This window comes from Schistocerca nitens, chromosome 5 (genome assembly GCF_023898315.1).
Source record: "Schistocerca nitens isolate TAMUIC-IGC-003100 chromosome 5, iqSchNite1.1, whole genome shotgun sequence".
Taxonomy (NCBI): Eukaryota; Metazoa; Arthropoda; class Insecta; order Orthoptera; family Acrididae; genus Schistocerca; species Schistocerca nitens.
Genome location: NC_064618.1, coordinates 814,822,141 through 814,840,022, shown reverse-complemented (window position 1 = coordinate 814,840,022; position 17,882 = coordinate 814,822,141). Strand labels below are relative to the sequence as shown.

Here is a 17,882-nt window from a genome sequence, read left to right as displayed (position 1 = left end):
CAACTACCCTGGCTAGCAAGATCTCCGGATCTGTCCCCCATTGAGCATGTTTGGGACTGGATGAAGCGTCGTCTCACGCGGTCTGCACGTCCAGCACGAACGCTGGTCCAACTGAGGCGCCAGGTGGAAATGGCATGGCAAGCCGTTCCACAGGACTACATCCAGCATCTCTACGATCGTCTCCATGGGAGAATAGCAGCCTGCATTGCTGCGAAAGGTGGATATACACTGTACTAGTGCCGACATTGTGCATGCTCTGTTGCCTGTGTCTATGTGCCTGTGGTTCTGTCAGTGTGATCATGTGATGTATCTGACCCCAGGAATGTGTCAATAAAGTTTCCCCTTCCTGGGACAATGAATTCACGGTGTTCTTATTTCAATTTCCAGGAGTGTATAATGTTAAAAGACATAGTGATTGCCCTTCGCTACGAAAATGGTGTGGTGCGAGCTAAAAGGTGGGATTCGCACTCAGTCTGAGCGGGAAGCGAGAGAGGTAGTCAGCGGCCAGCAGTTGTGGAGTCAACACCGCAGGTGCCGAGCTAGGCGTTCGGTATCCTCATCTATGATGGAACGGCCTCGGATGTGGTTACTGCTATAAAAGGGTGCTCTTTCACTGGGAGTGGCTGTAAAATTAATATTTACGTTGCCAAGAAGAAATGAAATGGAGCAATAATCCGCCAGAGGAGAGACCAGGTAGCCGCCACGTGCTCGGCACCGCTATTGCGCCACTGCTCCAACAACTTCAGGAGGTTAGAACTGTACATCAGCATGAACCAGTGTGTTTGTGTGTGTGTGTTTGTTTAATTTTGCAATAATAATCCAAGTGTTGCAAAAACTGGTATTTGAACCATGAAAAGTTCCCTTTCAATCAACCAAGTGGGTCCTTTTCTCAAAGAATTTTAAGTCCGAGGATCCCGTTTGTGAAAGATTGCAATTTTAATCTATTTTATTTTACGTTGAATTTATGAAAAGCTCAAATTTACTGTGAATAGCTTCTAATTTACACGTGTCATTGTTTAATATGTAGGAACATTAAGATTGTGAGTTAAAAACTACTCGCTTCACGAGTAATATAAGGGGCACATAATATTTAACAGATGAAAAGTTTTTGATTTATTATGAAATATTTCAATACGAAAGTGCCAAATGGTTAGTACTAATGAATCTAAATGTGATTGGTTAAAATCACTTGCTTCACAAGTGATAAAAGAGACAGAAAAATTAGAAACGTTTCGAATAACTGGTTTAATTTGAACTTAGCAATGCAGATAAGAATATTGCGAGTGTATATCGTTTTCAAGCATTGAGGGCTAAATGATCTTAAGTGGGGTTGTATTTCAGCATTTATTATAATGCGCGGATTTTCCTTAAAGTGTGCTTATTGGTGGATAAAGGAGTGGCCAGTTTGAAGGATTCCACTATAATATTTATTAACAGAATAAGTCAAACTGAGAGTAGGTTTCTGTTAATGAAACTGAAACATTGACAAAGTGGAATGCATATGGAATGTGAGTATTGTGAATTTTATTGCATTTGTATTATGTATAAGTGTGTTAACCTAAATTGAACTCTGATGGCATGTTATTTAGTCTCGTTTTAGTCTTTGAGTGAACATTTTTTTGTGCTGAATTATTTAAAGACTGAAGTAGTGATTGTAGTCAGCAGGGATGAAGTCTCTATTTTGTTTCTGTGAATGCTAGTCTTTGCAATTGAGTGCTACTGCTACCCACTGTGTAGTTTTGTCTGGTTATTGTAGGTGTTCCTTGCACTTTTCTGAGAAAGAATCTATGAAAGTCACTTTTGCCAGAGTATATGTAAATCTATTGAAAATAATGTTTTCACATTATTATGCTCAATTAGGCTGGCGACCATTTTATTATTTCAATTATATTAAATCTGTTTCTGTAAATTCTTACCAAATTTTAGTCTTTCTGTTGTCTACAAACTGCTACTCTTACGAATTTCATGTTCGATACCCTCTTTCTGTTAGGTAACACACGGTCAAATTCGAAACTCCTTCCAGGGGGTAACACAATACTGTGCAGGTTTAAACCATTTCTGGTAATTATTAATCCGCGGTAGTGTTATAGTATCTACTGTAGAATTCCACACAGACTTTTCGCTCCCAAAAATACCATCAAGATTTCGAAGAGAAAACTATACTCAAAATTTTAAAAAGCTTTTTCTAAAGCTAAAAACGATATAAATACACTAACTGATCTGTCCCCAAGTTAGGATTAACCACTCCTTCCATTTTTCTGTGGGATGTTAGCGTTATTATTTTGCAAGCACGACTGCTTAAACGGGTGATATTGTGATCTAAACCTGTCGGCTGCCTTCTTAGATATTGGGAATATTAAATTCTTCTTGAAGTCTCACGCTATTTCGCCTGTCTCAAACACCCTACATACCAGGTGAAGCAGTTGTTTCGTTGTTGGCTCTCTGGAGGATTTTAATACTGTTGATGGAATTTTGCTTCAGACGACGTTTAATGAAAAATATTCTTTCAGATTTTGACGTTATCGGTAAAGCAATATGGAGCAACAGATTGCAGTACACTGCAGCTACAGGGCTCGATGAACATGCGAGAATGTCAGTAGAAGCAAAAAGAGTGCTGCTGCGTTGAAGACTGTCCCTCATGTTACTCGATATGTAAGAGACGAGGCAGTAATGGAAACTAAGGAGAAAAATGGAAAAGGGGAACTATTTTGGGGTGAGTAAACAACACCTTTAAAATCTGCCAATGGCGTCGTAATTGTGTGAGTGACGGTTAAGGGCGTGGAACCTATAATCTCTTGAAGTGATATTATAAGATGAAAATCATTACACGTAAAACGTGTTCGAAACCTGGAGATGCTGAGGGACTTATATAAGAAAGTAGAGCGAGTTTTGGTAATTAATCAACAAAGTAACGAACGATGGCAGGAGAAAAAATCCGGAACCGCGCTGCTGCTACGGTCGCAAGTTCGAATCCTGCCTCGGGCATGGATGTGTGTGATGTCCTTAGGTTAGTTAGGTTTAAGTAGTTCTAAGTCTAGGGGACTGATGATCTCAGATCTTAAGTCTCATAGTGCTTATAGCCATTTTGAAACTATCGTTGTGGGGGTAACCACTACCCGCCTGTCAAAGAGTGGGGTCGGGCATGAAAAAGATGTGTAGGCCACGACACGCGAGTGTCCAGACTTTATTCATACACTCTTTGAGAATGAATGCAGTTACTGACTTCAGCAAACTTTACACATAATTTCAAATCTATTTCTCCCTGGCAACCCCCATAAAATAATGAAACGGAAAATGTTTGTCGCTTGCTACATTTTTGGTGAGCATGTAGAAAAATTTCAGCATGAGGCATGACGATTTAATTTATTACTGTACTTCTTGACAACTTACAGTGCCGGCCGGTATGGCCGCGTGGTTCTAGGAGCTTCAGTCTGGAACCGCACGACCGCTACGGTCGCAGGTTCGAATCCTGCCTCGGGCATGGGTATGTGTGATGTCCTTAGGTTAGTTATGTTTAAGTAGTTCTAAGTTCTAGGGGACTGATGACCTCAGATGTTAAGTCCCATAGTGCTCAGAGCCATTTGAACTATTTGAAGTAGATACATATGCCGATGGATTTACCTGCAAAATTATATCGGTGTACGACACAGATTTCGGAACATACGACATCAAAAAGATTGAGCTACGTGAACATTAAAACTGCAGGGCGAAATCCGCTAGAGATACAGGTAAAATAAAATGTACAAATGCGTTGGTTCAAAATGGTTCAAATGGCTCTGAGCACTATGGGACTCAACATCTTAGGTCATAAGTCCCCTAGAACTTAGAACTACTTAAACCTAACTAACCTAAGGACATCACACACACCCATGCCCGAGGCAGGATTCGAACCTGCGACCGTAGCAGTCCCGCGGTTCCGGACTGCAGCGCCAGAACCGCTAGACCACCGCGGCCGGCTACAAATGCGTGTAAAATATTTTAACTATATGTGAAATATATTTGACATGCACGTACGTGAGCTAAGCTAAGGGAACAAAGCTCATCCTAAACCGCTGGAACGATTTCAGTGAAATTTGCTGCATGTATTAGTCACGATCAGGAAAGAAATACCGTGAGGTTAAGAATCACAAGCTTCCTATTGGGGTGCAACGTGAAGAACAGCATCCAACCAGTATTTGCACTGGAAAACTGAAACAACAGTTTTTTTGGCAACATCGTTTCTGCAGCATCCTTCCTTCGTACCGTATTATTACTCATCAGAAATGGTTCTTAAAATACTTCTTCCGTAGAGAACATATTATTCTTTCACTGATGAGGGACCCATCTTCATAGCCGAGGCTACTACGGACGCCTGAACGTTGGCGCTCGACTCGGCGGTAGCTAGTTCGAGCCCTGGCGGGGGAAGAAACTCTCACCGCTAGTATTTGACCGATAAAGCGAGGAAGAACTGGTTGTATAAAGTATCTGATCAGCAAACTCTACTTCAAAGTCCTTGATTAAATTCCTAACCCCTCCGCAGTGTGACACAGTTAGTGCACGTGATTCTGTTGATGGTGATCCGTTGGTCGAGTGGGGGCGCTATGCTTGGATTCCTCTTTGGTGCTATTGTAGGAGATTACCTTATGTGCGTGAACAAGATCTGACCCTGTTCCTTCTGTCATCATCACACAACAGGACATGACACCACACTCAATACACACTCCCATTACCGTCACCTACACTCAACGAATACCTGTATCACATACGTGTCACATTTCGCGAATCATACGTGGCATTGTGTACAAAGGAAGCGAAACCTTTCCAGTTAGGGAGCTGCACCTATATCTAGTTAGTTAGTTACATATTCCCTACATGATTTCAACGATTCTTTATTCAAAATTATGTGTAACGAATCAGATTACGAGATATGGACACACGATTAGTGTTACCATTAATAAGCACATATTTTTTGAGTCCTACTCTTGCGCCTACACATAAAATGAGTTGTTTTTTTAGTCCTTTTGTTTGAGGCTAGCAGTTTTTAAGTCAATGGAATCAAAGGAGCTGAAAAGGAGAAACATTTTAAGTTGAATTTAAAATTTACTTTTATGTTATTTGGCAAATGTTCCGAATTTTTTGTTGCTGCCCACTGAACTCCTTTCTGAACCGCTGACAGCATTCAGAATGGGTAATAGAGATCAGTTTTTTCTCTAGTGTTTTAGGTCTGTACACCACTGTTCTCCTGAAATTGTGGTGGATTGCTTACGACGAATTTCGTTAGGGAATATATATGTTGTGGCGGCGTAGTTAAAATGCCTATCTCCATGAAGGGACGCCTAGCGATCCACGACATCCGACTGTTACTCGGCAACACAAATGTGATTCTGTTGTTACGTTCATAATTTCGCAATTTCTTGATTGTAACAGTAGTACTGGAGTCTTCCACAAGTTCCTCGCTTTCGCATACAGACGAATACACATTTTTTCCCTTCAATCGCAAATCTGTACATCTAGCAATCGAATATTACAATACTTTATGGGCTTATATTTGCTATTTTGATCTCAGAAATTATGTACGGAAGGCAATGAGAGCTGCTCAGTTGGTGGCTGTTCTGTATTGGATTTAAGCCACAGACTAACTTGAGACACTGCTGTTTAAGTTTCCTCACTAGGGGCCAGCCGCCCGTCACTCTTGCACTTGTCGGACACGCATTCACAGTTCTAATTCATTTGCTGCGATTCGGCTTGCACAACATGATACTTCGAAAGTTACTCGCCCGTCAGTTTTCTGGTTGTGTCTCTCCCCTTCAGAGCAAAGTGTGATTGTCTACAGCGACTGGTGGCCCATTCATACTGAAGCCGTATATCGTGCTAGGGGATGAAGCGACTTACACATTTATTTTGTTTAAGTGGAATTCACGCTGTGAACAATTTATGGGTTGTCCAACTCAAAAAACACCACTTTTGAACTATTTCTTGCACCTTTCTCACGACAGCCAACGACCAGCATGTGATGAGTAACTATATGTTGGAGGTGCTATGTGAATACTTTAGTTTGTTGTAGTTGATATGGTCTCCAGTCCAAAGCCTGGTTTGAAGCAGCTCTCCACGCTGCTGTATACCGTGCAAGCCCCTTCATCTCTTCATAGTAAATGCAAAGTGCATCCATTTGAACCTGCATTCTGTATTCGAGCCTTTGTCTCGCTAGAGAGGTTCACCCCCCCCCCCCCCCCCCCCCCGCAAACTACCCTCCATTCCCAAACTGATAATTCTTGCATGTCTGGATGTCTCAGAAAGAGTCCTATCAAATTATCCCTTCTTTTAGTCAATTTGATCCATCAATTGCGTTTTTTCCTATTTCTCAACGCAGCAGGGTAGCTTCAATTCCCGTATGTTCTCGGTATGCTTGGAGAATCTTACTTTGTCAAAAATTGGAGAATCTGACTTTGACAAAAGTAGGATGCAACGCCAGCTTATATTCAAGACCGGTGATAAAATACCTCAGATCCACTGTGAGCATTTTCTCCTCGTGGATGTATTTTTGGATGAGCTCTATACTTCGTCGACATTTTAATACTAAATTATACTCCTACTTCAACACACTGACTCAAGACAATGTCAACAAGAAAAAGATACGTAAAACTGAGTACTAGCTTTCTCGAATTATAAATAACAACAGTCGTATGGAATAACTGAATGGTAAACACCAGGAGTAACGATGAACTAATACATTTGCGCCATTTCCACTCATGACTAAGTTGGAAACCTATATCTTTCGGTAACACTGAGAATAGAGTGGACTATTATGCTCATAGGATTCCTGCCTTTCAGAGTGGTACAGATTTTTCCGTAGTATCTTGAGGAATATATGTTTGCTTCTAAAATAGATTGAATATACAGCTCCTTAACTATTTGACTGTGTACCTTTCAACTAACATAGCTAGAACAACTTATCGCATTTAAATAATTATGTCCGAAAATCTGTGCGAAATTACATTTTTCACTGAAAAGTTAGATCATAACATAAGCTGCTACACTGAAGAGCCAAAGAATCTGGCACACCAACCAAATATCGTGTAGGGCCCCTGGGAGCACGCAGAAGTGCCGCAACACGACGTGGTATGGTCTCGACTAATGTCTTAAGTAGTGGTGGAGGGAACTGACGCCGTGACTCGTGCAGAGCTGTCCGTAAATCAGTAAGAGTACGAGGGGCTGCGATCTCTTCTGAACAGCACGCTGCAAGGCATCCCAGATATGCTCAATAATGTTCAATGTCTGGGAAGTTTGGTGGCCAGCGAAAAAGTTTAAGCTCAGAAGAGTGTTCCTGTAGCCACTCTGTAGCAATTCTGTAAGTGTGGGATGTCGCATTGTACTGCTAGAATTGCCCAAGTCAGTCTGAATGCACAATGGACCCGAATGGTTGCAGGTTCAAACATGATGCTTACGTATGTGTCACTTGTCAGAGTCGTATCTAGCAGTATCTGGGGTCCAATATCACTCCAACTGCACACGCCGCATACCATTACAGAGCCTCCACCAGTTTGAACAGTCCCCTGCTGACACTCACGGTCCATGGATTCACGAGGCTGTCTCCATACCGCTACACGTCCATCCACTCGATACAATCTGAAGTGGGACTAGTCCGACCAGGCAACATGTGTCCAGTCATCAACAGTCCTATGTAGGCATTGACGGGCCCAGGCGAGGCATAGATCTTCGTGTCGTTCACTCATCAACGATACACGAGTGTGACTTCGGCTCCGAAAACCCAAATGGCTGATTTTCGTTGACTGGTTCGCACGCTGACACTTCTTAGTGGTCTAGCATTGAAATCTGCATCAATTTGTGGGAGGGTAGCACTTCTGTCTCGCTGAACGATTCTCCTCAGTCGTCGTTTGTCCCGTTCTTGCAGGATGTTTTTTCGGCTGCAGCGATGTTGGAGATTTGATATTTTACTGGATTCCTGATGTTAACGGTACATTCGTGAAATGGTCATACGGGTAAGTACGTACTTCATCGCTACCTCGGAGATGCTGTGACTCATCGCTCGTGTGCCGACTGTAATACCACGTTCAGTCTCACTTAAATCTTGATAACCTGCCATTGCAGTAGCAGTAACCGACCTAAGAACTGCGCCAGAGACTGGTTGTCTTATATAGGAGTTGCCGACTGCAGCGCCATAGTCTGCCTGTTTGCATATATCTGTATTTGAATACGAATGCCTATACCAGTTTCTTTGGCGCTTCAGTGTACATGTTGGACCATCTTCAACAAACACAGGGTGCATCGAATAATGGCCTGCACAAAAAATCGGTGTCACTGTTTGCAAAATTTCCTCCTACTCACCTCGAACTGCTGTGTGACGGGATTCAAATCTTTCAGCACATATTCTGTGATGCGGTCTCCATTCTCATCAATAGACACGTTGCCTGCGATTCCTGCAACACGAAACGAGTATCATCACCTAATGATTCATTCATTGCTCTTAAATACATATTTGATGGCAAAAATTTTCTATTATTATTACCATATTTATAATGTACACTACCTGACAAATAAACTGGAGCACCCAGGAGTGGAGGAGGACAGTAAACTCAACTTCGTAAGTTCACAGGGTAAATGGTGCAATTTAAGCGACAGAAAATTGGAGTCAAATATTCAGAGAACTTGCCAGTATGAGGCCACGTGACGGTATTACGTAGCACCGCTTCCGGCCTGCATGCATGCAATGATTCTTTGGGAAGAGCGAAATAAAGCCGTTGTATCCTCAAGCATGGCTAGCTGGTCCATAATTCATTTAACTGGTCCTTTGTATCCTGGATACCGTTACTGGGACGAAGTTCGCGTTCGAATTTCTCGCACATATGTTCTATCGTGGACGTACTTGGGAAATCTTGCTGGCTACGAGAGTACTTCAACATCAGGCAGACTGTTCACAGAGACACGTGTCATGTGTGAAGGAGCATTGTCCTGATGAAAAGTGTCACCACAGAACCGTTGCATGAGAGGTAAAACATGAGGACACAGGACACCCGTGACGGACCGTTGTGCCATCAGGGATTCAGCAATCAGTCTCACCTGTGATCTGAAGTCATACCCGATGGCTGCCCGCACCGTGACGCTAGGAGTAACGCAATTGTGCTTCCCCATAACATTGGAAGTATGGCGTCTCTCCCAGTATTACCGCTATACTCGTCAATAGTGGTCATCCAAGGCGACGTGTCACCGAAAAAAATTACGCCATTCATCAGCAGTCTGGTTTGTGGTCATGGCAACACGCCGGACGCAACCGTTTGTGTTGTAACGTCAGTGGCAGCTTACGCATGGGACCTTAATTCCATAGTGCGCCTCCTGCTATCAGACCAATGGTGCCGTACGACACACAATTTTGTAGGGAGTCCATGACTTGTCCTCAGACGGCAGGCACTGATATGGAGGGGCTACGATGTCCTTGTTGCACCGTACGAATGTGATGATACTGCCTGTGTAACTCATTAAGGCAGCCAATAAAAGTAAGAACACAACATTCAGAAAACTGGGAAGCATTTAAGGACTGCACATAATCGCAAAAATCCTGTCTTCACTTCGTAATTGAAATTTTGCAAGCCCTGTGCTGAGTGGTCATACAATACTCACGGAAGAAAACTACGTTATTTTGTTTTTGGCGCAAAAATACACGAATGTAACATATTGTAATACGTCGCATTACTTTCCGTAAATACACTGACCTGCCCGGATAGCTGCACGCGTGGGCACGCTGCTCGTGAGATTCAGAGAATTGTGCTGGCCCCCAATCGATCCGACTGAATCCGCTCCGTGGATTCATTACGAAGACTGAAATGCCAATCAGGGCCGATGTCGTTCTTATGCGGTTTCTTACGGTCGACTAGGTGAATATCGGCTGGTATCAACATCCCACTTCAGTTACAAACATCAAAAAAGTTTTGCATCTCCCTGGTTCTAAGAACTCCTGACGACAGACGTTGACCACGGATATTGTATCACAGACACAGTCCGTTTGTTCAGAGATGTCACTAAATCCGCCCAAAGATGTAAACAACCATGCATGAGTAACGCCTATTAGACGGAGGAGGCCCGACAGTCGATCATTTCCAGTTACTCCACCAGCAAGGAGTTATACGGTCGTGCTTTCTGTAGTTCAACCATGCCTAGACGGTCAATACCGCGGTTCGTTCGCATCCGCATTGTTACTTTGTGCCAGGAAGCCTCTTAACAAGCGAACTGTCTCGGATTGAACCAAAGCGATGTTGTTCGGTCATGGAGGAGACACAGAGAGACAGGAACTGTCGATAACATGCCTCGCTCAGGCCGCCCAAGGGCTACTACTGCATGACAGCTACCTACGGATTATGGCTCGGAGGAACCCTCACAGCAACGCCACCATGTTCAATAATGTTTTTCGTGCACAATAGGCTGCATGATGTGCAACCTCACTCCGGACGTCCACGGCGAGGTCCGTCTTTGCAATCACGACACCACGCAGTTCGGTACACATGAGCCCAACAACATGCCGAATGGACCGCTCAGGACTGGCATCACGTTCTCTTCACCAATAAGTGTCGCATATTCCTTCAACCAGACAATCGTTGGAGACGTGTCTGGAGGCAACCCAGTCAGGCTGAACGCATTAGACACACTGTCCAGCGAGTGCCGCAAGGTGGAGGTTCCCTGCTGTGTAGGGGTGGCATTATGTGGGGCCGACGTACGCCACTGGTGTCATGGAAGGCGCCGTAACGGCTGTACGATACGTGAATTACATCCTCTGATCGACAGTGCTACCATATGGGCAGCATATTGACGAGGCATTCGTCTTCATGGATGACAATTCGCGCCCCCGTAGTGCACATCTTGTGAATGACTACCTTCAGGATAACGACATCGCTCGACTAGAGTGGCCAGCATGTTCTCCAAACATGAACCCTATCGCACATGCCTGGGATAGACTGAAAAGGGTTGTTTATGGATGACCTCACCCACCAACCACTCTGAGGATTGTACGCCGAACCGCCGTTGAGGAGTCTGACAATCTGGACCAACAGTGCCTTGATGAAGTTGTGGACAGTATGCCACAAAGGATACAGGCATGCATCAATGAAAGAGAACGTGCTTCTGGGTATTAGAGGTACCGCTGTGTACAGCAATCTGGACCACTACCTCTGCAGGTCTCGCTGTATGGTGGTACAACATGCAGTATGTGGTTTTCATGAGCAATAAAAAGGGCGGAAATGATAATTATGTTGATCCCTATTACAATTTTCTGTACAGGTTCCGGAACTCTCCGAACCGAGGTGATGCAAAACTTTTTTTGATGTATGTATGTGATTCGCAATCATTTCTAAAACTGTCGAAAACGATCTCACTCTGTCACACGGCGTAATGCTAGACGCAGACAGTTGGGATACGCCAATTCTGTCCCGCCCCCGGAGGAGTTGACCAAGGGGGAAGGGGGGGGGGGGGGAAGGGAGGGAGGGAGCAAGGGAGGCGACAGGAAGCACATACGGTCACCAACAGTCACTAACATTGCCAAATCTATATAAACATGCCAACTACGTCAAGACGTTAAATAAGTCCAAGAAAATAAGAAGAAAATGATTTTCCGTACGTGAACTGATGAGCGACAACATGTCTAGTGCCTGTTTCAAGACTGATTGCTGCCTGGTGGCGTTTTGGGTACAAGACGCGGTAACGAGAGCATATAAGCGGAGCAGAGACGATTGAGCAAGCATTCTAGTGACTGTGCCAGCCGCAAATGCTGCGTCAATCCAAATACATAAGATACTTTGACAAGGGGCGAATTATTATGGTCTCCCAAAACCGGAAATGAGCATGTCTGCAACGGCAAGCCTTGTAGGCTGTTCAAGTGCTACTGTCCTGAGCAATCTAATTCAACAAGAGGAACTGGAGCGGAGCTTGCGCCTACGAACAGCACATCAGAAAATGATCATCGACTGCCACCAGTCGTTACATCTGGTTGCTCTGCAACTCTCAGGAGGAGTAAGTTGCTTCTCTGACACCACTTTGCTTATCAGCGCCCTGGACCCAGCCTTTGGGAAGCAATTCCCACTTGACCGACTTACACGTAATGACAGCCACTTCGCTTATTGCCTCTGTTCAAGAACATTTCTGTGTGACGTACAAACATCGACCCATCTACAAAGTCAGCTGGGAGTAACTACGTTTAAACCTCCCCTGGGCCAGTCGTCATTGTCAAACAGCTTGGCAGCAATGTGACGTTCTCTCTGTTTCGGGCAGTGCCGTGCCGATGCCACCACCACCCCTACTGTCACCGGGCCTCGAATCCCCGTCCGCTACCTGACCCTTCGGGAGTTAGGACAACTCAGCATTCTGCAACCTTCATGAAGCTACGACACGGGAGATTCAGCTTCTACCGAGGTACCAACATAGGACTTACTCACCCTGTAACCCTGGTGGCGAGTCGCAGTCCGACGTATTCATCCAGAAGCAGTTACGTCTGGTCAACCCCTCAATGGGCATGAAACACGATACTCCAATAGCGCAGCAGTGGTCCCAGTCGGGAGTGCACCAAGGCTGGACCTGAGGCCATCGTACTGCGAGACGCTGTGACGGCGTATTCGCCTAGCATGCCTTCGATACCAGCTCCTTCAAAGTCTAATGATCGTAAGCAAAACGCAATAAAGGAGGTCTTGTAGCAGTGAACTGCCTTCTCCTGCTGCATTTGCACCCGTCATCGGCAGAGAATCGCCATCTACAGCTAGCCATCCAGGTAATCCCACTATAGATGATTCATAGGTTTGTCTTCTCCTGCTACGCAGTGATGCCTCGGAAAGTTGTAGAAGGTCGGTCAAACCACAAGTAGGCGAGCTTCCCTGCTCTGAAGACAGGATAGGCAGCGATGTGCGACAGACCTGTTGACGGAGTACGAGGGTTGGAACTTAAAGAGTTACATGTTTTCAAATGCTACTGTCCTTCAAAGTAGTCACCAGCGTCGTGTAGAACCCGTTACCAGCGATGTGGAAGGCGTAGTATACCGTTAGCAGAGCTGTTGATGGGGCGAATGGAGCGGTCTACTGCCTGTCGAATCTCTGGATCAGTTCCGAAGCGAATGCCACTAAGTGGTTCCTTCATCTTCGGAATCAAATCAAAGTCACAAGGACTAAGTCCGGGGAGTATGGTGGATGGTACAGTACTCCCCAATCCCATCGACCGAACAGAGCAGCCACAGCTTGCGCAGTATGCGTCCCCGCATTGTCGTGCAAAATGATGGGTGAATTGCGCAGAACGTGTCGCCGCTTCTTTCGCAAAGCTGGTCACAGCTAATGCTCCAAAAATGAACATTAATACTGTGCAATGACGGCCTGCCATGGAGGAACGTAATGCGTTCAGATAACACCATCACAGTCGTCCACGAGAATCACCATAAGTTAAACCGCTCCATTTGCACTATCAACAGAACAGACTCTGCAAACGATATACTACGCTTTCCACATCGATATCGACGGGTTCTACACAACGATGGTGACTACTTTGAAGGACAGTAACAGGTGCAACCACGTAACTTTTTTTGTACCGGTTGTGAATAAATAGTTGTCACTATTTAAGTTTCAACCCTCGTATAATGCTGGTGCAGGAACATGCGATTCGCGGTACACATGTGACGCCCAGTCGGGTGAATCACGTTTCTTGTCACAACAAAACGCTTTAGGGCCCCATTTTCGCTTCCTTAATCCAGCAGCGCGAAATATACGGGAAACGCGTTACCTCCGCGTACACATCTGGTGCCACGGACCTCAGGAAACCTACCGAGGACATGTCGAATCTGTGGTGTCACCGCCAGACACCACACTTGCTAGATGGTAGCCTTTAGATCGGCTGCGGTCCGTTAGTATACGTCGGACCCGCGTGCCGCCACTATCAGTGATTGCAGACCGAGCGCCGCCACATGGCAGGTCTGGAGAGACTTCCTAGCACTCGCCCCAGTTGTACAGACGCCTTTGCTAGCGATGGTTCACTGACAAAATACGCTTTCATTTGCCGAGACGATATTTAGCATAGCCTTCAGCTACGTCATTTTGCTACGACCTAGCAAGGCGCCATTACCAGTTACTATTGATACTGAGTCATGTACAGTCAAGAGCGACGCTCTTCATTTATGGATTAAAGTTAAGTATTCCACCAGCTACATCCGTTTTTCTAGTCTAATTACCTTGTCCTGTTCCAGACCTCACGCCAGCCTGCATGAGCTAAAACGCGTGCCTTTTGGCTTCCTCTCATACCCGGTGTTGGCTCTCCTGCCAACCCACAACAATGGCGACGAGGCAACACTGCGTTCGTAACTATACTGCCCTGATTTACTTGTGTACTGGCTTCGCCACCATCTCCAGATGTACTCTCCGAATTTTATCGCTTACAGAATCAGCAGACGCAGGCGTTACTGGATGCCCTCGGACAGCTCGTCCGGGGTCAACGTGCAATGCAAAACGATGCGGCAGCCGCCGCTCCACCGCTAACGCAGCCACAACACGCAGTTGCACCAACTTTTAGTCCTTTTGATGCTGCACTGGAAAGCTGGACGGAGTGGTCACGCCAATTTGGATTCCATCTAGCCACCTACAGAATTCAAGGTAACGAGCGGCAGCCTTTTTTATTGTCCTCCGTCGGGGTGCACACGTACCGTGTGATAGTCAAATTATTTCCCCGACGCAACGTAGCAACTCTGTCCTACGACGAAATTTTGTCTGCATTAGATGCATATTTCAAAGAATCAGTCAATGTAGTTGCCAAACGGTATACCTTCTTTCGTACAAAACATAAGGCAGGTCAGAATAATTGGGAGTGGGTTGCAACCTTGCAAGGCCTTACTAGGGATTGTGAATTTGAGTGTCAATGTGGACTCCCTTATTCAGATACTATGGTATGTGATGCAGTTGCACAGAACGTTTCTGATGTTCGTATACGGGAACAGATTTTAAAACTAGTCAAGCCCTCCCTTCAACAAGTGTTGGACATATTGGATCGGCAGGACACACTTGACTTTGCTCAGGAATCATTTGAAACTTCGCCAACCGTGTGTCAGGTTAACCGGCGCGCCGGGCGAGCTGCACGGAACAGTAAACAGTCCTCGCGCACGACCGAGCCGCTGCCGCCAGGCTTTCAGCCACGTGTACCGCACCGGCAAGCAAATGCAGTGCTAAAATCATGCCCGCGGTGTGCTACTAGACATTCGCGTGAGAATTGCCCGTCACGCCAGGCTATTTGCTTTTTATGTAATAAAAAAGGGCATGTTGAGAGTGTTTGCCAGAAAAAGCTGCGATCGGAAGCTCAAAACCATTCCAGGCCCTTTGCTTTGCGCCGGAATCTGAATCGAACCAAGAATACTAAGGCTCGTGACACGTCGCCCATGGAAATTCATATTGTTCATTCCACTCCGCCTAGTGCCACTCTCTCTAACAGTGACGCTGTTCGTCCCACTAATAGTGTGCGTCGACATCGCCGGAACTCCTGTCAAGTCGCAAGTGATTCTGTACCAGTGTCAGTTCACGTTGCACGAGACAGTCGCTCTTGTCATCGGCAGGACAATAAACTTTTTGTGGATTTGGACATTAACGGCAAAGTGATACCATTCCAGCTCGATACCAGGGCTGCAGTTTCACTGACCAATCAAGACACTTACAAACTGCTGGGCACTCCTCCGTTGCGTGCCGCAACTGTTAACTAGCTATTCGGCTCACAAGATCCCTGTGTTAGGACAGTGTAGCCTTCTTGCAACATACAAGGGACAAACAAAACTTGTGTCATTTTAAGTCCTTTGTTCTTCTTCTGCGGTGAACTTGTTTGGTTTCGATTTATTTCAGTTGTTTAACTTGTCTATAGTAAATCAGGTCCTATCAGTGAACCAGACTGTGCCTTCAGACAGTGTTTCTCGTCTCTGTGAAGAATTTGCAGACATTTTTGCACCGGGCCTCGGTTGCGCTAAGAACTATAAAGCACATTTGGAACTGAAAGTAAAAGCGCAACCGAAATTTTTCAGAGCACGCAATGTTCCCCACATATTGCGTGATGAGGTCGCAAAAACATTACACGATTTGGAATCACAAGGTGTAATTGAATGGGTGCAGGCTTCGCTCTGGGCATCACCCTCAGTAATTTTGCAAAAACCTTCGGGAAAATTGAGACTTTGCGTGAACTTCAAGGCAACAGTGAATCCACAACTAGTGACTGTAACTTTTCCTTTACCTGGCCCGGAGGATGTTTTTGACAAACTGTGCCCGGCTAAATATTTTTCGAAGTTGGACATAGCAGATGCGTACTTGCAAATACCGGTGGACGAAGAATCCCAGCGCGTTTTGGTGGTTAACACGCATCTTCGTTTGTATCGATTCAAACGACTGCCATTCGGGTGTGCATCCGCCCCTGCATTGTTTCAGCAATATCTACAAACTGTTTGTGCGTCAGTCCCTAGTGCAGCAAACTCTCTGGACGATATTGTGATCTCCGGAAAGACGGAAGAAGAACATTTAGCCAATCTCAGAACATTATTTCAGGTCTTGCGACAAAATGATCTTCGCTTGCGGAAGGACACGTGTGTTTTTTGCTCGTGACTTACCCTATCTGGGACATGTACTCAATGCCCAAGGCATACATCCCAGTCCAGAGCACCTCAGTGCCATACAAGACTTGGTTTCGCCACAGAATTTGAAGCAGCTACAGAGTGTGCTGGGCAAAATTCACTATTACCAACGCTATGTTCCCACACCTCTTCCATTTCAGCTTCGCTTCATTGCTTACGCTGTAAAGGTGTTCCGTTCGTCTGGACGACGGAATGCGAACGCGCCTTTCGCCAGTTGAAATCAGCGTTGCTTTCCAATACTTGCCTTACGCCATTCGATCACCGGAAGCCCCTTTTGTTGATGGTGGATGCATCGGATTTCGGGATTGGTGCTGTGCTTGCGCAGAAAGATGGTTCGCAAGATCGCCCTATTGCCTTTGCGTCCAAATTGCTCTCGTCTGCGCAAATAAATTATTCACAGATCGAGAAAGAAGCATTGGCTCTCGTATTTGGTGTTACAAAGTTTCATGATTTCTTGTATGGTCGTCACTTTACCATCATCACAGACCACAAACCTTTGACATCGCTTTTTCATCCAACCAAGCCTGTACCTCCACGTACAGCGCAGAAATTCATTCGTTGGTCTATTTTCCTCTCGCAGTACCGCTACGATATCTTGTATCGGTCCACTGCTAAGCACGGAAACGCCGATGCGTTGTCCCGTTTGCCTGTTGCTGAGGATAGAGCATTCGATTCCTCCGAACTTGCTTGCATGTTCATTGATTCGGAAACCGATGACGTGGTCGAATCGTTTCCGATTGATTTTCGTCGTGTAGCTACAGCCACAGCTGCCGACCCTGTCCTTGCTAGCCTTCTGGGTTTTGTTGCTACGCAATGGCCCTTGTCAAAGTCACGGATCGGGAATCCGTGGGTTCGCCGATTTTTTGCTCACAAGGAGAGACTTTCTGTACGACGTGGTGTTTTGCTGTTGCGTTCTGATAATGATCAGTCCAGGGTCGTGGTCCCACGTTCGCTACAGTCCTCTGTCTTACAGCTTCTCCACCAAGTACATTGGTGTATAGTGAGAACGAAACATCTTGTTCGTCAGCACTGTACTTGGTTCGGAATCGATGCCGCCATTACGAATATGTGCATTGGCAACGCTTACACATCGATTTTGCTGGTCCATTTTGGAATGCTCGATGGTTGGTTGTGGTAGATTCATTCAGTAATTTTCCTTTTGTTGTCCGGATGTCTTCCACAATGTCATCTGCCACCATCCAAGCGTTATCCGCTATCTTTTGCACTGAAGGTCTTCCACAGACTATTGTTTCCGACAAGGGCCCACAATTCA

At 45.5% G+C, this 17,882-nt stretch overlaps 1 protein-coding gene across 1 annotated transcript in view; it reads right to left on the bottom strand.

The window, feature by feature from the left end:
- LOC126260737 (atrial natriuretic peptide receptor 1-like) overlaps nt 1-17,882 on the bottom strand; it is a 506,740-nt gene that overhangs the window by 366,198 nt on the left and 122,660 nt on the right. Inside the window, exon 7 of the mRNA XM_049958075.1 lies at nt 8,326-8,417. Coding sequence (XP_049814032.1) covers nt 8,326-8,417 — 92 coding nt within the window. The remainder of the gene's footprint in view (nt 1-8,325; nt 8,418-17,882) is intronic.